Here is a 19500-nt window from a genome sequence, read left to right on the forward strand (position 1 = left end):
AATTTTTTGTGGTATCGGTGGAATTTCCGATACTAGTATCGGAATCGGAACAACCCTACAGATTAGTTTGTATACCAAGTCACTTGACTTGTGTACTCATTGCACTGATTTCCTTAACCACCTCAAGTCAGTTCATCAATGTAAATTTCCAGATCTGAGTTATTTATATGTTCTCCCCTGGCAGGACCCGTACAGCCGCTCTCAGCCCAGTCTGGATGACTTGCATCGCAGGCGCAAAGAGCTGCTTGTCCAGCTAGAGGAGAGAAAAGTCATCTCTCCTCCCCCGTTCGCTGCCTCTCCAACTCTCCCTTCACACCCGTTCCCCAACGACTACCCTCGGGAGGTGAGTCCTGAACGACATCCTCCTGTCCTTCATGGATCATAAATATAGTGCTCAACATTGCTCTTTTTCATTTTTTTAATTCTGAATGCCTGCAGTATTTGGAGGATGGCTCTAAAGTCTTTGGGAGTCGGGAGCCAGACTACGCTGGGCAGTATTCCCCCTGGTCATGTGACACCATAGGATCATACATTGGCTCCAAGGATGCTAAACCAAAAGATGTCAGTAGTGCTGTGGAAATGATGGCAAGTGATCCATCTTCTGCTTTGTGTTCCCCGCACATCAACTAAGATGGTCAAAAACAGAGGTTTTATTTGTTGCTTCATTCCTGTACTCTCCTATGACAGAATGCAGAGGGGAAAGTTCTCCGTGAACCTCCACTGGACACTCAGCGGCGCTCTGCGGAAGCCAAAGACGACGATCCCATCATTCCCTTTGGTCCTCTGCCCACTGTGTCTCCTTTTGGTGCCATTTCACGTACCTCTAAAACGGGTTACCTGACCACTGGGCCTGTACAGGCCATAGCATCCTCACAGGCCTCGGGCTCCAAACACATGACCATGACAGGTGACTGGACATCTTTATAATACCTAATACTTCATAAATAGGGATGGGAACTGAAAGGCGCTATTAACAATTCTTACTTTTGAGTACATTTTGTGATTTGTTTTAACAGATTCATTTAGAAATCTGCTCTTAATTTGTTCATGAAATACTACTGGAGTGTTTTAATAATCCTGCCTTGGTGAAAGAGTGCAGAAGTTCAAGCCAGGAATAAAAACTATAATCATAAAAACATTTTTGTTTCTTGAAATAAACATGAACTGAAATAAAATATTAAAAGACAACTTTTTTTCAGCTAGTTTTCTGAAATAACTAAATAAAACTAATAAATAAAAATTAGTAAATACTATATAAACTTAAAAAAATGAAATGAAATGAAATGAAATGAAAAGACAAATGGGGGGGTGGAGAATCTAATTCAAACATTAACAAAAACTAAAATTGTATATCAGTGATAATAAAATTACTCTGGTTCATGAAGTGTTAACAGAAAAGAAACATCAGTCATTAAAAAAGGATTTTTTAAAGTTGTATTTTCTAGTTGTAAAACAGAAATTAGGGGTGGAAATCTTTCGGTACCTCACGATTTGATTCATATCGATTCTTGGGGTCACGATTCGATTAAAAATCAATTCATGGTTTGTAATCACGATTCACAATTTTTCATAAAAATATTTTGTGCACACTGGACATGAAACGCACCAGTATTTTGATAGAAAAACACACCAGTTTATAGTATGGGTAGTCCTGACTCTAGAAATCAATGTTTCCTATTAACTTGCTAATAAATCAAAAATATTTTACACTTCACATTAGGGATGTGCCTGAATCTGAATACCGTGTTTGGAAAGGAAATAACATGCGGAACCCCTAAAGGGAATAAATACGAGATGGGAGGAAAAAATATGTTTCAATTATATCATTGGGTTATTATAACATTGTACTGTACATAAATTGCAGGCATCAGGGAGCCGTTATTAATATACGGGGCATTGAAACCGCTTTTGAATGCACGCTCGTGTTTTACTTTCACTTTCGATATTTCACAATCACACATACTCTGTGTAATGTTATGCTACGTAGCAGCAGTACTTATCTCACATTTTACAAGATTAGATGTTTGTTAGTGGTGCTCAGGATCTGCAAATCATTCTTCACCCTATCAGTGTTCTCTACTAATTCTGTTTATTTGCTAAGTGAAATTTTAAGTTCTGTAATGTAACAGGCAACCACTAGCAAGCGGTTAACCATGCCCCTTTAGTGGCTCCATAGAATGTGTTGTTCCCTTTCCTGTGCCTTTCTGAATACGGATTCACAAGTCAGTCACATCCCTACTTCCCATAATAACAAAAGATCAATTATATATATATATATATTTTTTTTTTTTCCAGACACTTGCCCTCACTTAAATTGGGTCAGGATGTATTTGTTTTTCCTCCTCTGTTGCTGTTTTGTTGACAACATCATGTTGATGTTCTGAACTAGAAAATCAAATCAAATTTTTGAAATGAGATCATAATTTGATTCAGGACCACTTAAATTGATAATACTTGAGTTACTTTGGTGTATTTGGTTCAAGGAGTGACATTGAATCTGAGAGTATGCTACTGACTTAAGGTGCAGTCATATTTACAAAATCCAGTCATTTCAAAAGATCCATGTGTTTAGGAATTTTGGGGCGAAAGATTTCCACACGTAGAATTTGCAACAAGAATTTACAAGTTTGCCCATAAGTTTTTGCAGAAATGTTGCTACTTTTAGACTTTCTTATTGTTTAACAGTTGGGGAATTATCAGAATTATCATCATCATCATCATCATTATTATTATTATTATTATTATTATTAGCAGACTATCCGTATGGAAACCACGGCGGATGGGGGGGAGCGTCGTACCCTCAGCACCAGAGCATCAACTCTCAGGGACACTTCAGCGAGCGGTACTTAACCTTACCTCTTACACTTCCACACCAGTGTTCATCTCACCAATGAAATGACTAACAAAAATGTTTGAGAGTGATTCTTTTTTTTTAATTTATTTATTATTTTTTTTATTAAAATGTTGTCTTTGATAAAAGATGCATAATGACAATACTAGATTTTTTTTAATTAAAACATAATATTGAATCAAATACCCCATAATAACATTTGGGTAATATAGGATTTAATTTTTGAGAATACAGAATGTGATTATTTCCTGTGTTTTTGCCAGTCTGCCCGTGTCTGCCCCTGACCGCGAGCAGCTCAAGATTGAGCTCCAGCAAGTCAACCAACAGATCAGTCAGCAGACCCGCGGCATGGAGGTGTGTTTGAAATCCCCATCCAAATTCATGACTCGCAATGCATGGCCTTGTCGATATTCAGTAATATTAATAAACATCTTGCGTACGCACACAGGCTGCCAGTAACTCTATGCTCCTGCAGAGGGAGGCGTGTGCGCTGGCGTCTCAGCCCGCGGCTGGAGTGAAGTGGTCTTCAGGTGGCACTGTGTCCAGTGAGCAGCTCAGCCTGGAGCTTGATCACGTAGAGCTGGAGATCAAGAAGAGAACCCGTGAAATTGCCATGGTGAGTGAAACCAGAAACTCCTTAGCCAGGACCAGTTTTTGTTTATTCTCATATGAACAGTCTAATCTCATTGAACCTGTTTCCATGGTTGAAGGAGAATCAGGTGGCCCATGAATACAAGCTGAAGGCCACTGAGAATGGGCAGCCTGACCGTAAAGCCCCGCTGGAGGAACTCTCTTTAGCATTGGGGTGAGTGAAGAGACTTCCTTACTAACTTTTTAAGAGGCCGTTCACACACAGTGCTTTTGCATTTTATTACGCTACTTTCCCTTGTTTTCTATATAAACATGCACTAGACCAGGGGTGTCCAAACCTGCTGCTGGAGGGCCACTGTCCTGCACATTTTTGCTCCAACCCTAATTAAACACACCAGAACCAGTTATTCAGTCTTCTGGCTGGCTAGAAACAGAGAGTGTGTCTCCATCTGCTCCTTAGTTCAGCACTCAGGGAACTGATCAGGGAGTTGGCCATTTTAAGGAGCTGTCTGACACTATCCCACAATGCACTGCCAAAACCCATGGAGCATTGATGCTCACTATGCTCTCTTACAGGAAATGTAAGACATCTTACATGTCACATTTCTGATGCATTAAACCTAAAATGCACAAGCCATCTCAATAAATATGACATGCAATAGAAGATGCCCCATCTCGTATTTTTAATTGCAAAAACGTGTTCTGTCTGAACCACCCCTAACAAACAGATGCTTTTCCTTTAACAAACCTGCAGATATCTAATTAAACTGTTACAGTAAATTTGTACGGTTATGTTCATATGAGCATTTTCATTTTGCACATCTGGTCCTTCGCTACTCTGTAATACATCATGCATTTTTCTGTGCGTTTCGCACAGCTTCAGTTGTGCTCCAATCATGATAATGTAATGAATCTCAATGTGTACATCCTTTTAATCATGGTGTGATTATTGATCTTCAGCCCTTTTAAAATGGCAGTTTATTTTGTTTTAGATAAAGTTAGAGTAAATTCAAGTAAACTTAAATGGGAACTGAATTAAGTGCTGTTAGTTAATGTCAGTTTAGTTAGCTAAGTTAGCTGAATTTAATTTAAAAAATGAAATGGTTCAATTTAGTTAGCTGAATTGAAACCATAATGGTTAGATTAAATTATTTGCCTGTTTATTTAAAATTATATTTAAATTTAAAACTAATTATAAATAACCTTACATTATGTAGACTTAAAATTTTGAGAGAATTGTGTAAGATTTAGAATGTCCAATTAAATAAAGAGAATGATCTGTAATCAGAATGCAGCTAGATTGAACTGTCTCCATTCTACATCTGTTCACTATTACACTGACTTGGTATACTTGTTAGGCTCAGCAGTCTATTCCCTCAGGCTACCATCAGCAAAGACCTCTTTTGTTGTCTGTTCTCATGTTGCTCTATTAGCTAGCAGGCATGTTTGAATAATGTTTGCACAAATACATTCATTCTTTCTTTGTCTGTTCTCCTCTTCTCTCCATCAGTGAGGTGTCTAATGGATCCAGTGGCATGAAGCCAGCCAGTAGTATGGGTGGATCTATGCTGTCGCTGACCAATAAAACATCTTCTCTCACCCTCTGCTCCGCCGACCAAGCAGCAAGTAGCTCAGACCTTCAAAAGAATGGTGTTGTTCACTCTTGCTCTTAAGAGTGTATTCACACACACACACATACATACACACACACACACACACACACACAGACAACCTCTCCAGATGTCAATATTCCTTCTCGGAGGGCTTTGAAATTGATCTCTTGACTAATTCGGCCAGTTTCAAGAGATGCAAGATGTGTTTTTAATATTCAGACGGAGCTGATATGAGGGACACACATTCTCACACACACACCTGCATGCTGCTACATGCATGCACCGACACAAACTTCTCTGTTGTTTTATTTAGAAAAATGAGCAGTATCTGCCGTGATATAAATTTTCTTTCTTTTTGTTCTGTGAATGAGCTTTTTGTTTTAATGACTTCTCATCGCCTGGAAACCAGGGCATCTGAATAATGCTTACTTTGTTGTTTTCCCTATATATCAAGAAAGAACAGTGAACCCAAAGCTAGCACAGACAGGACGACGCAAACCAGTGGAATCAAAACGAGAATTGAGCGCACTATTTTTAGCATTGGGGCTAGTTGCTGATTGTGCGGTCGGGGCCCTGTGGAAACGTTCACCTCCCTGGATCTCTGCAGCCTTGAATATGATCTGACTCACCAGGTTTAAAGTAGCATGGAGAACCTTTTATGAATCCATTTTTATGGACCGTTAACGCGGGTCTCCCCACAGGATGCTCAACCGTGGCAGTGTATCGCTGTAAGGCAGTTCGCTCGCGCTCTGGAGGACACAAGGTGGAAGAGAGAGATACCTATATAATCAGTTGTCAGGTTTTTGTTTAATTTATGGTTTGGCTATATAACTGTTAAGGAATTTGTAAATGTGTGGTGACACATGTCTAAAGCATTCTGTTTTATAGAATGCAAACAGATGTCTTGAAAAATGAGCACTTTTTTCCATGTTTTCCATGAGTGTGTGCTTTTTAGTAGAAGAGGTGCAACACATCGCTTCCCTTGTGTTCTTCAGAGCTCTGTGGTCGGGATGAGTTTTGTTTCTCCCAGCGCCACAGTCGTTTTGGAAGATTACAGCCTATTAGGAAATTATTTCATCCGTTTTCCCTAACTTCTGTGAAGTTGCATATTTGGCTCTCCTGGTCGAGTTTGCATATTCGGGTCTCATCGCTAAATTGCTGCATAGAAGTACACCAGGGCAGTAGTTTCGACAACGCAGGGTCCTGTAACGCTAATCGTTCGCGTTACAGTTTTGACACTCTGAAAGAAATTGGTTAAAGGGATATTTCAACCAAAAAGGGAAATTCTGTCATGATTCAATTGCCCTCATGTTGTTCAAAATGGATATTTTGGAGAGAAAAATTACGGATAAAAACAGTTGAAACGTCTTTTGTGTTCCACAGAAGAAAGTTAGTCATGCAGGTTTGTAATGACTTCAGGGGAAATAAATGATGACACAATTCTCTTTTTTTCTTTCTTTTCTTTTTTTTTTCTTTTTTTTTGGGGTGGGGGGGTGAACTGTCCCTTTAAATGAAATCCAGACAGGTGTTCATTATAGATGAGCTATTTAATGTCTTATAGGTTTCCTCTTTGTAAACTCAAAATTAGTTTGGAATCAATTCTTCAGAGGCTCTTTTGAATTACTGCAGGATATTTAATGCGACTCATGAATGAGGCCTGTTGAGTCTCCATCAGCCTGCTTTGACCTAAATGTGTTTTTACACAACATGTTCAATGACCGTTTCCGAACGTGGCCCCATAAACGAAGAGAACAAGATTATTTGAAGTCTGAAGTCTTCCTATAGTGATGACATTCTTCACGTGTGACATTTTGTTCTAGTCTCTTGAGACCGACTATGATATACAGCTCCAATTTTGGGTGCAACCTCTTAACGTGTAATCTTTTGTGGTTTTTGTGCTATAGCTGTGGTGATATAGTTAATTTCTCTTATTACGATGACTTGTAGTCACGGTCATTATTTGATGTTCTTGCTCGTCAAAGAGCACACGCAGCCTTTTCAAGCAGTCGCCGAGATTGAAATCGAGCTGTGCCGACACGCAGAGATGACGTCAACCTTACTGTCGAGGTTTAAACTTATCGCGTGATGTCCGTCGCACTCGCTGAGCAAATTCTCCAGAATGTTGTCTTTCTCAATGCTAAATTGTTACCTCCTCCCTCTCCTCAACGTGGAAATTGAATTCTCGTAGTGTTTTTATTTCATACCGTTGAGATCCCGTGAACTAATTAAGGCTTTGCCTGATCTGAGATGTGCTGTGTATGGTTAGCTTATGATTTAGCTGAGCTTCTTGCTTCCCTTCTGGTGAATCTGGCCTCTGATAGAATCTAGACCTTTCCTCTTTCTCCTGTGGCTCAAGGCTGCTTTGTAGCCCAATAATTTAAGTGAAATTCATAAAAACACGTCCAGGTCGCATTTCAGCAAGAAATATAAAGGAAAGGAAATGTATAGGATGTTTAAGCACATCTTTGTCCCCCAAATGTTCATAAATTCTTAATTCCCGTCGCATTATCATTACTTCAGTATGGTATTTTCGTATAGTATGCTTAACACAAGAAATTCTTTAATGCAAATACAGATTTTTATTTAAATCTGTGTATAAGTTACAGTAACTTTTTGTATTCATTTACACTGACAAAAAGGAACTGTACTTTATTTTCAAGAAAATGTCAATGCAATATAAAAATGAAAATGTATGATTTCATCCCATAATAATAATATGACCTGGGCATGTTCTTGTGAGGTTTCATGAGATTCACCCAAATGTATATTACACTTTCTAGATGCTTCTCAGTTCTATGCCACCTCACCTATCCCATTAGCAATTACGCTCAATGATCAAATTTAAAAAAAAAATGTCTAAATTGAGGAACGTTACATCAGGAGGATATAATGCGCTCAGTGAATTCCATTTTATATTCAAACAGGGGAAAATAAAACGAGTGCACACCGCACAGGATACGTTTTAATCTTGACGTCTCATCAGTAGAGACGTGTGAATGGCAAGGCTTTTCTACAATTTCTGAAAATGAAAATTTTATCCAAATTTTCCTGAGCTAACACGATTTTTTTGGTTCTCTAGCATGACGAGCGTTCTGTTTCGCATCGCTAATCGCTGCTACGACGGGCAAACGTTTAGCCAGTGCTTGGTGTGTTGAGATTTTTTCATTTGGCTTTCACAGAGTGCCCAAAGCTATACTAATGTAAGCATTCTCGAGTGATGCACTGCCAGGATGCTGCTTTGATTTGAATCTTTGGATTGTATGGGAATGTGCTATCTTGTATTTAATATTTGGCACTTGCTTGGGTGCTGTAGAACTTCTTTTCTTTTTTTTCCCCCTCTAATCATCAGTGATCTCACTGAGCTAATTACTTCTGCGTGGATATTTTTTTTGTTTGTTTTACAAATTAGTGTCAACCATCCATACATAGCAATTTATGGGAAACGACTCAGTAAGGCTCATTTACAGTTTTGTGCATGAGGTTATTTTTCCTCAAGTGAGAAATTGCAGGATAATGTGATTTTCTTTGAGAATGGGTCTGTTCCTGATGGATGATATTCATTTCTCTGACTGGATCGTGTCTGTTTTGAGCAGACCTGTTGAATTCACTTAAATGAAACGCAAAATTAACTCATTTTGAACCTTATAACACTGTTATGGCTGTCTTTTTTGTCGTTTTGTTTTATTCCTAACTTTTTGGGAAATGTAATGGCTTTTTTATGATTACTTCCAAGTTGTCTTGTAAAATCTCTTAAATTAAGGTACAGGCTCAATTTCAACAAGGAAAGGTTTTATATATAAATATATATTATACTCCATTAAGGAATGTTTAGAACCATCTTACTCCAATGTGGATGTAGCCATTATTACGCCATTTTATGACTTTGTAAAAGAATTCACTGTGTGAAAATTGGTTTGCATTTTTGTATAATACAATCTGCTTTTTTGTTTGTTTAAAAGGAGAGAGGGAGGTGAAACTGGATGTTAAGAGGACAAGATAAAAAAAATAAATAATTTAACAGAAACCTGTGATATTGAGAAGAAAATGTAACTTGTGTACAACAATGATTCTAAATGAGAGGGATGGAATAAACAATATTGGTAACACTGCTATAAAGATGTGTGCTGGCTTCAATTCTTGCCATTTATTTCAGTTCCTCCAGTGCAGTTTCTGAGAAACTCAAAACAGAGAGCATTACACGAGAGCAAAATATAAACATTGCTAAAGAACAGCACTTCTGCTTTAACCAACAATTTGACATTTCAGCATAATAGAAGACAGTTAATAGGGGAAATGTCATAACTGTTAATATAAGATCCATTCAATATCAACTTGATTGTGTTTACATGTGGCTCTGTCACTGTTAAGCTTGTCTGTCATATCTGATGTTTGAGGATAAGAAGTGTAACTAGCAGTTAGTTTGTACACAACATTTCTCCCCCTGTGCTCTCCCTACTAATTATTACCCTTAATATTAAGACCATAACAAATATTAGTCTCTCAACACCACTGAATACCAGTTTTCAAAAGGCACACGTGTGATATTACTGATTTCGTCATTTTCTTAAGCTTTCCTTTCACAGTGAGTTCAGGACCTGTCACTATTCTAAAAACAAACCTCTTTGATTTTAATTGCTAGGTTATCCTTTCCAGATTGGATAAGTGAGATGAATCAGCTTCTGATTGGTGTGTAAATCACTAATTCGGTCCATGTCTTCTGCTGTTAGTTTGAATCCAAAAACCTGTGAAGTAATTAAGAAGCTGAAAAATTAAATGGAAAAAAAAAAAACTGAAACTGGCAGTTTAAAAATTGTCTTTGAGATCATCCTTCATACTGTAACCTGTACATAATTACCTTCAGATATAATACCATTTTTGATCATTTTGTTTTAAATCACAAACTAGGGCGATTAAGCCTCTGGTTGTTTTCCAAGCTCACCTGAACAGGTGGTTTTCTTGGAGATTTGGTCATTCCACATGAGTTGGGTCCCAGCTCACATGTCTCCCATCATGCAGCAAACTCAGCACTGCCATGTCTGAATCATCCAAGCTGAACCCAAACACCTGAACAGCACAACATTGTGAGTGCGGCTTCAAAAAAGGATGATCTCAAAGAGAAACTATTGATGGCTTCAGTCATGATAAAAACAAACTGAAAAAAAAGGATTTCTAGAGAACAAAGAATAAAATATCAGCTTAGTAGACCATACCTTAGCCTCTGTAAATTGGTGCAAACATTCATAATATTATTAATTTGTATTATTATTATACTTCTGTGGATGTGGGGAAAATAATTAGTTGTAAATTTTGCAATATATATATATAGATTGCATTGTTCAGCTAATTACTGTAAGGTTTGATATTAGAATTTTGTATAAAAAAAATTTGTTATTTTCTTTTGCATAAAAAATTGCAGCTTTAAGATCGATATTCAAACTTACTTGGCAGTTTTCATGGACCCTTTCTGGTTTGGTGGACTTTGGAATTGTGACAACTCCGTTCTGAAATGAAATGTAGAACTGAAATAAATGAGTAACATTATTACTGCTGCTTCTGATTTATACTTGCATGACATTCGGGACAAGAAAAAAAAAAGTCAAGAGCAAAACTCACAGTTGGAAGATGATCACTGCATTACTGTAATGTGTAACCGACGGGATGTTTCATAAATATTATGCAATTATACAGGCTACTATGTGACTCATAAGCCACTTTGAGCTTACTTTCGTATGAAGAGTAACAGATCTTAAGTTAATAGGAAACAGGAATTTAACATTTACAGGTTGAGGGTGAGTAGATGATTTTCATTTTTGGGTGAACTATCCATATGAACAACTGGTGAGGATCTACTGAAAAGCAAACTGTACCTGGATACTCCAGCGGATGCATATTTGTGACGCACTGTGGCCGTATTTCTGGGCGAGCTCCATGATTGATGGATGAGTGAGAGCTTGACCTTTGGCCAAAGGACAGTAGCCTTCAAAAATGATACTCTCCTTCCGGCAATATTCAACCAGCTCCAGTGGCTGCTGGAAGGGATGAAACTCCACCTGCAAGTAAATTAAAAACAGTGACAAGTTTTTCATTTATATATATACCCTTGTAGAAAATAAATATATTGTTTTGGTTTTATCATGGAGAATTAAGATTATCATTATATTGTAAACTGCATAATTCTACATAATTGTTTAGGACCAAACATTTTTTTAATGAAGTTCAGCTATTTTGGGTGTCTTTGAAATTGTTTAATAATCTCATATATATATATATTGAAAATATTTGCATGTATTTACATGTATATATTCATATTTATATAATTTATATATAAATATATTTAATATACAAATTAGTGCTGTCAAACGATTAATCACATACAAAATAAAGGTGTTTGTTTGCATAATATGTGTGTGTGTTCTGTGTATATTTATTATGTATATATAAATACACACACATACAGTATATATTTTGAAAATGTTTGCATGTATTTACATGTATATATTTATATTATACATAAATATATTTAATATACAAATTAGTGCTGTCAAACGATTAAGCGCATACAAAAACGTTTTGTGTATATTATGCATACATGAATACACAAATACAATATATATTTTGATAATATTTACGTGTCCATTCATATTCATATAATTTATATTATAAATAGATATATTTAATATACAAGCATAACCTATTTTTCTGAAATATATAAATGCGTGTGTGTGTGTATATATACATAAATATACACAGCACACATACATATATTATGTAAACAAAAACTTATTTTGGATGCGATTAATCGTTTGACAGCACTAATATATATATATATATATAATGTTTTATAGAATGTCTTAATTTCCTGTAGATTTTTTCTTGATGTAATTTCTTTTAAAAATTTTGTTAACACTTAGATAGGAAACACATGTTCACTATTAACAACGTTTTCTCTCAATAAACTCCTAATTTGCTGCTTATTGGTAGTAGTTATGTTTAGGTATTGAGTCGGTTTTAGGGGTCTAGAATATGATCAGGCAGACATATTATGTGTTTATAAGTTCTAATAAACAGCCAATATGCTAGTAATATGCATGCTAATAAGTAACTAGTTAATAGTAATTAGTGTTCCCTAAAATAATTATTCTCATCTATTTAGCCATACCTGGTTAACATGGGGCACAATTCCACCACGATCCTTTAACTCGTCTAAGTGGTGTATGAGAAAGTTACTCACTCCAATGGCACGACACAAACCTGCAACAAAGGAGAGGGATCGTTACCTACAAACTATCATCTCTAAATTGTAGAATGAACCTAAAAGAGCAGGAACCTTCATCATAAAGCTCCTCCAGAGCTCTCCAGGTCTCTGCTCGAACCTCACGACTGGAGACGCCTGGAACCATGCAGTCCGGCCAGTGCATCAGATACAGGTCTGTGAAAAGAAGTTGATTCAAAGGGCCGTTTACAAATAAATCTGGCACTTTTTGAGCTATAAAACTCTACCTTTGACTTAACAAGTCACACATTTACCTAAATAATCAACCCCCAGCCTGGCACACGAGTCCCGGCAGGCTTGTTTGGTGCTCTGGTAGCCGTAATCTCCAGGCCATAGTTTGGTGGTGAGCCAGAGCTCCTCTCGTGGTACTCCACTATCAACCACAGCTTTCCCCAAAGCCTCTTCACAACCATAACGCTTGGCTGTGTCTATATGCCTCATGCCGCACTCCTGCAGAGCACAGAGCACTGCTTCATGACTGTAACCTCCAACATGAGATGTTCCTGAGGAATGACAGAGGACAGTAATTAAAAGACAGTAACTGTGTATAACTGTAGTGACAATAAAGTGATTTAACACTGCTAAAATTGAACAGTAATGCTTTGAGTATGTTACCAATTTCGGTGTCACTAACAAAAACCTAGAAGCATGGAAATATTACCAAACGCTGACAAGCAATGAGTAGAAACATGAGTTGTTGCATGCGGATGTCGTGAATGAGCTTGTTCTTACCTAAACCCAGAATGGGAATGTTGCGTCCATTGGACAGCGGTACAGTAGGGCAGCTGCTGGGAACTGTCACCATATTACAGTCTGCAGCTCATGTGCTCTTCTGGAGACTCTTATTACATGACACAAAACGATTCGGTTGCGGTTAGAAGAGATAACAGCTGCGGCTACTGGGCATGCGCACAACAATGTAATTTTTTCGGTCGCTGGCTCACTACCGCTCTCTACAGAAAGTATAAAATGGGGATACTTTAAAACTACCTCAAAGGATCTACCAGTAACGTACCAAACTTTTCTCCGCTTTAAAGAAATTAGCGACGTTAACGAATCATTCTTTTGAGTCGAATCTTTTTAATGAACTGGTTGAACTTTGCCACGAAACGTACAGAAGGGGATCATTTAGACATTGTTGATTCGCTCGCTGAATCAGTGAACCGTCAATAAACACAATTATTAATTAAAAACTCGTCGAAATAGTAAATAAAAGATAAATATATTTCTCCACCCTCAACTTTTTGAATCGCGTTTTGAACCGGTTCTTTACAGCGAACCGACTCACAGCTGTTCACTATAAGATACTCAGTGCGCCTGCGCGAGAAAGTAAACTTCCTTCTGGGATCTCATATGATGGAAATACCATGAGGTACTTGTTGCATTGTCTTGTTTCAGAATGTAAATGTTCTCATACGTGTTTTTCGTGACAGCTCTGGTGAGATTATATACTAAATGCATGCGTTAAATCGTCGCATGCAGTGTTTGCTAGTCTTCCAGCCTTCAAGCATTAATCAAAATGTTTATCTGAGTCACACAATAATTTAAGTTCTTCAAACTGTTATCATGCATGTATTGGCTCATTACTCTTTGTTTGGTCGATATGGAACGTTTTATTTGGGCTATTAAACAACAACTTTTAATGCATTTGGAACGTTTGGGAATAGAACCTGCAAGGAAATGGTCACAGAGAAATTGTATGAGTGCAATCATTTATATATCTACCTATAATAAAAATGCTTGTCCCTTTAATAAATTCCACCAATGAATCCAGACATTGATAATTCTGCAAATGCAGTAACAGATGAAACTGATTCACAATCACGTATGTCTCCCAATTGGACAGATTGAAGTCCCTGAAGTTTAAATGAATTGGTGTTATATTGTGATGAATAAGTGTTCCCTTTTTTGTTTTATTTATGTTTTTTTTTTTTATTATAAATATAAATTGATTTATTTGAGATGTAATATCATGTGTGTATATTCTGAAAAAATATATGTTTTCGTGTTCTAATGAAGAAAGAAAATCCTACAGGTTTGCAGGACCATGAAAGTGAGTAAACCATCTCTTTAAACCTCTTGTCTTCTCATCAGGATTCGTTGGTGCTGCTTCAGGTCTTTGGGCCGCGTGCGGACACACTTCATCATCGCCTCTATACTGTTGCTGCTTCTGGCCGGAGTCTCTCTGACCTTCTTATTGCCTAACAATGAGGACAGCAGCATTCTCCGAGAGCTCCGTCAGAGCTCCAACAACTCACTCACTCTACTGGACCCTGAGGATAGTTTTACTATAATTATGCAAACCTATAACCGCACTGATATTCTCCTCAAGCTCCTCAATCATTATCAGGCTGTGCCTCACCTGCAGTGCATCATTATAGTATGGAACAACCCTAGCGAGTCGCCGCCCAGGAAACTGTGGGACGCCCTCGGCCCACACCCTGTGCCCGTCATCTTCAAAGAGCAGAGCATCAACAGAATGCGCAATCGCCTGCAGCCGCACCCCGAGATCAAGACTGATGGTGGGTGTGTGATTCTCACATGAACGAGAGGCGATTCGTCAGATAGTTGACCCAAAGATTTCTTAAACTATTCGCTTTTTTCCATTTAGAGCCAATTACATGTAAGGCTGCCCGCCATAATCAAAGGAATAAATTATCTTTTAAAATCTAAATTAAAACACACGAGTGTACATATTGTTTTTTTTAATGTATTTTTTTAATTCATTTAAAAGGGATAGTGTCGATTAACAACAATTCTGTAAATGGGTCAAAGATGAGGTGTCCACATCAAATTCAGTTTACAAAAGTGATTTTATATACATAAAAAGGATATTAAATGTTTGCCTTAATTTTTCAAATAACTTCTGTGAAAAAAGTCAAAATATATTAAAATACTTATTAAAATATATAAAAGAAAAAGTGATCATACTAAATTTTATCATATTTTAAATGATTAAAAACTTGACAAATGGGTAAAACCTAGTGGTTTGAAGGATGGTGGCAAAGATTGGCAATTGTATTTTGCGCAGAAAAAAAAATGTTACAGGACACATTCTGAAAATATATGAAATATGTGAAGAAGAAAAAAAGCTGTAAAAAACTTTTATTGATTTGATGCTTGAAAACTCCTTTTTGTCTTTGACCCAAATGCACCAGTTAGCCAAGGATTATTTTTATTTGTAGTCCCTGGACAGAATGTCAAACTAAAAAAAAAAAAAAAAAAACATAATGAAAATAATATTGTAATAAACAAACAAAATAATGTATTTTAAGGGTTTTTTTTTATTTCCAAATATATAAAACTCAACTTATTCATTTCTATATATTACGTTTTATTGAGTTACTCAACATGACAGTTTACAACCTGAAGTATTTTTTCCCTGCATGCTAGTTGGACCATTTGTGGACATTTGTTTTTAACTTTATGCAATGCAAAATCTTAATGCACCATAGAGTAAGTCATGGTATGTATAAATTGCATTTTAATGTACAGATATTTATTTATTTATTTTTTTAATAAATAGATAAGACAAAAAAACTAAACAAATTAGTCTTTTGTATTTCATATGGGGTTGAAACAACAAACAAAGACTTTTAAAGGCACAGTTCAGTCAAAAATGAAAATTCTGTCATTAGCCTTTGTCACTCCAAAACGTTCATTCGTCTTCAGAACACAAAAGAAGATATTTTGAAGAACGGTGGTAACCAAACGCTATTGATTACCATTGACTTTCCACAGAAGAAAGAAACTATTCCTTTATGTCATGTCAGCTGTGTTTATTGTGTGCTTGTCCTTGAGACTGTACTGACCGTCTCTGTCTTTCACCTGGGCAGCTGTTTTGATGCTAGACGATGACACGTTGGTCAGTGTTCCTGATATCAGCTTTGCATTTTCTGTCTGGAAGGTAAAACGAAACTTCATCTGTGCTTTTACTTGAGTTTTAAATGCTCTTTCAAAAACTCTCTTCAGAGACACAGACCCTAACTTATCTTTTTTTGTTTTGTTTTTGTAGCAATTCTCTGATCAGATTGTGGGGTTTGTTCCGCGCAAACATGTGAGCACAGCATCCGGAGTGTACAGCTATGGCAGCTTTGAGCTGCAGGATCCAGACATAGGTGGAGGCGACAGGTGAGACTGGGAATAATGCAGCTTTTCCAGGTTAATGCAAAATGTAATGTTGACATGGCACTTTTTAAATGCATGTTCCAGGACGTATTGGGCATGAGTCATTGATGCATGTTATTCTGAAGGAAAGAATAAATCATAACTGGCTTTGCTTCTGAAACAACTTTTGTTGCCTTTGCTCTTTTATTTTCATCCCCTTTGACTCCAACCACCTCTCATATAACAAACACTTCACAATCCAATCAGCTCCTGACAGACAAGCGCTAAGGTCTACATTTTTCACTCAGAAATATGGATCAATGACATGTTCATTTTTGTCCTGTCTATCAATTTATTCAGACATACAAAACATAAAATAGGAATGATGTCTTAGAGAGGACCCCTGCAAGCCACTAGGATGGTGTCAAGGTCAATAAGTCTCTTTATTTATTTATTTATTTTTTATGTCAAACTAAAGTTAGTTCAGGTTGGTAATGTCATGTGGTGCGACTTTGCAAAATATGAGTTTATGAATAAATAAGAACTGCAAAGATGTGTTTACCTTAAAAGTAATTCAGTACACTTTGTACAAAATTTCAAAACCATTTAAAAATGAACATGAATGCAAAGAGTACATTTCTAATAAACTGGTACATGTATTTTAAACTGTGTTGATATTGCTAACTGAATTAAAAAAAATTATACAATATAAAATACAAAATAAATATTATATAAAAATATAAATCTAAATGTTGCCTTGGCAACTTAATGAAATAAGTTGAAGTACTAGCTACAATTATTAAAACTAAAACTGAAATTAAAATAAAGCTCAATGTAAAAAAAAATAATAATAATAAAAAAGAGAGTTCCCATTTAAGTGCTTCCCTGGCTTTTCTAAGATTTATAATTCACTGCCATTATAAAGCTTGGAAGAGCCAGGACATTTTTTAATATAACTCTGATTGGATTCGTCTGCAAATTAAAATTAGAAAAAAGTTTAAGAACTAAAATTACTAAAACTAAAATTAGACATTGTGACAAAAACACAAAGATTTTTTTAGTTTTAGAAATATTAAGTACTAAAATGACTAAAACTAAAACTGAAAATAAAATAAGGCTACATATAAAAAGCCCAAATACGAATGAAAATGACAGAAGGGCACAACAAAATTACTAAAATTAAACTAAAATTAAAAAACACAAAATATATAATATAGTATTATTCTATAATAGTATAAATACTATTAAAATAACTAGATTTTTTAAATTACTTTTTATTTCTAGATTCTTCCTTTATTGTGGACAGTGGTGCATGTCATTGACCCATATGTCATTATGAATGATAAATGTCATTTTATGGTTCCTGTAGGTATTCAATGATCCTAGTGGGTGCAGCGTTCTTCCATCGGCGCTTACTGCAGCTGTTCCAAGAGCAGCCGGGTGAAGTGCATGCTCTGGTGGACCAAACGCAGAACTGTGACGACATCGCCATGAACTTTGCCGTGGCACGTCAACTCTCACAGGTGTCCGGACTCAAACGGCCCTCCGGGGTGTTCGTGAAGCCCGTAGACATGCGGAATCTGGAGAAGGAAGCCAGCAGCGGGTATGTGGGCATGTGGCACAGAGCGGAGCACATGCTGCAGCGCTCCTACTGCCTCAACAAGCTGGCACACATCTACGGGAACATGCCGCTCCGCTACTCCAATGTCATGATCTCACAGTTTGGCTTCCCCAGCTATGCTAATCACAAGAGCAGGATATGATGTCAGCACCTTTGAGAAACCGGTGCAATCGGAGTTCTGAGATATTAGATCAACTTTTTTTGGACACGTACCATCTCAAAATGTACACATCTCATCCAAAACCTGTTTGACTGAATTTTGCAAAAGAATATTTTTTACATTCACTGATGGTTTAACATTTAAAATAACTAGAAATTTAGGCATGAATTCTTCATTTTAACTTGACATTTAATGCATGTTCCTATGATACAATCCAGATCCAGAAACAAACCATATACTGTGTGTGTATGTGTGTGTGTATATATATATATATATACATACATGCATACATATATAATTTTTTTTATTGTATAATATATTTCCCTGCTATTATTTGTCTTGTATACATGTCCAGTAGATGGAGTGTGAAATTTAGTGCCTCCACCTTTACCAACATAGTATAATGTAGATGAAGGTAGTTTTATGATTTTTTTTTTTTTTAAACGCTTTTTAAAAAAACAATGATTAAGCTGTATTATCTTGAGTCATAAAGATTATTATTATTATTATTAAAATGGAAAAATATAGAAAATTTACTTGTGTATATACTACTTAGTTTATACTTATAATATATACTACTTAGTTTAACTGTGACAAAAAAAAATCTGCAAAACCTCAGCAGACCATCTACATTATATTTCCTTTTTTGTTGTTTAATTTATTAATTCTGAATAAAACAGTATAATAGTAAAAAAAATTTGGTAAGCAGTCATTTAAATGTTTTTAACACACTTGTTGTTTTACTTCAGGATCCAGATTTTCATTGGATTTACCAAGCGGCAACCCAACATTATGACAATTGTTTAATGAAAGAATTGAAATGAATTGAACTACACAGGATCTGCTATATAAAATCATTTATTTAAGAGTGGCTACATGGAGAAACAATGAAAGTGAAAGAATAAACACCAGCAGATGTGTGATTTACTGTAACACTATTGACTACTGCAAAAGGAACCAAAATATAACATGCCAAGAGCATCTTATCTTGCATTAAATAGTGGTCTAAACAACAGGAAAGCGCTTTAACTCTCATCATGAAACTATTCCTCTACTTCCTGTAAAAGCCTGTAAACATCCAACAAGCAAAAGTTCATATAATGGAATTGTTTTGTAAATTAACTTTCACTTTTGATTTGATGCGTTCAGAAGCGAAACAAACATTCGGTGTTATTCTTGCGTCCCCTGGAGGAACGCAGTCTATGTGCTAGAGTAAATGATTTGCTGTGTTCGCAATGTGGCTGGTGACATACGGTATATGCAGACAATCCAAAGTGGATCCAA

At 36.3% G+C, this 19500-nt stretch overlaps 3 protein-coding genes across 9 annotated transcripts in view; 2 read left to right on the forward strand and 1 right to left on the reverse strand.

Annotated features, from left to right (window-relative positions):
* rc3h1b (ring finger and CCCH-type domains 1b) overlaps positions 1-9171 on the forward strand; it is a 31891-nt gene extending 22720 nt beyond the window's left edge. For 3 of the 6 annotated variants that reach the window (XM_058798562.1, XM_058798589.1, XM_058798570.1), the window contains exons 12-19: positions 185-343; positions 439-585; positions 688-907; positions 2752-2842; positions 3115-3205; positions 3300-3467; positions 3562-3656; positions 4953-9171. In XM_058798562.1, coding sequence (XP_058654545.1) covers positions 185-343; positions 439-585; positions 688-907; positions 2752-2842; positions 3115-3205; positions 3300-3467; positions 3562-3656; positions 4953-5115 — 1134 coding nt within the window. In that variant the 3' untranslated portion in view covers positions 5116-9171. The remainder of the gene's footprint in view (positions 1-184; positions 344-438; positions 586-687; positions 908-2751; positions 2843-3114; positions 3206-3299; positions 3468-3561; positions 3657-4952) is intronic. The other 3 variants (XM_058798578.1, XM_058798597.1, XM_058798586.1) reach the window with 3 other exon arrangements.
* Positions 9168-13269, reverse strand: zgc:110366 (uncharacterized protein LOC550476 homolog). Of its 2 annotated transcripts, XM_058798624.1 has the most exons (8): positions 13061-13269; positions 12583-12831; positions 12383-12484; positions 12215-12306; positions 10923-11105; positions 10497-10556; positions 9995-10119; positions 9168-9797 (listed from the first exon to the last, which is right to left on the reverse strand). In XM_058798624.1, the coding sequence occupies exons 1-7, from the start codon at positions 13131-13133 to the stop codon at positions 10024-10026; spliced, it is 855 nt and encodes a 284-aa protein (XP_058654607.1). In that variant the 5' UTR covers positions 13134-13269; the 3' UTR covers positions 9168-9797; positions 9995-10023. The 2 variants fall into 2 exon arrangements, with proteins under 2 accessions (XP_058654607.1, XP_058654616.1); XM_058798633.1 differs by lacking the exon at positions 9995-10119.
* A 274-nt stretch (positions 13270-13543) lies between these two features.
* Positions 13544-18500, forward strand: extl2 (exostosin-like glycosyltransferase 2). Its single transcript, XM_058798610.1, has 5 exons — positions 13544-13700; positions 14423-14850; positions 16165-16235; positions 16344-16459; positions 17805-18500. The coding sequence occupies exons 1-5, from the start codon at positions 13696-13698 to the stop codon at positions 18196-18198; spliced, it is 1014 nt and encodes a 337-aa protein (XP_058654593.1). The 5' UTR covers positions 13544-13695; the 3' UTR covers positions 18199-18500.
* The last annotated feature ends 1000 nt before the right edge of the window (positions 18501-19500 follow it).

The sequence above is a fragment of the Onychostoma macrolepis genome, chromosome 02, assembly GCF_012432095.1.
Source record: "Onychostoma macrolepis isolate SWU-2019 chromosome 02, ASM1243209v1, whole genome shotgun sequence".
Taxonomy (NCBI): domain Eukaryota; kingdom Metazoa; phylum Chordata; class Actinopteri; order Cypriniformes; family Cyprinidae; genus Onychostoma; species Onychostoma macrolepis.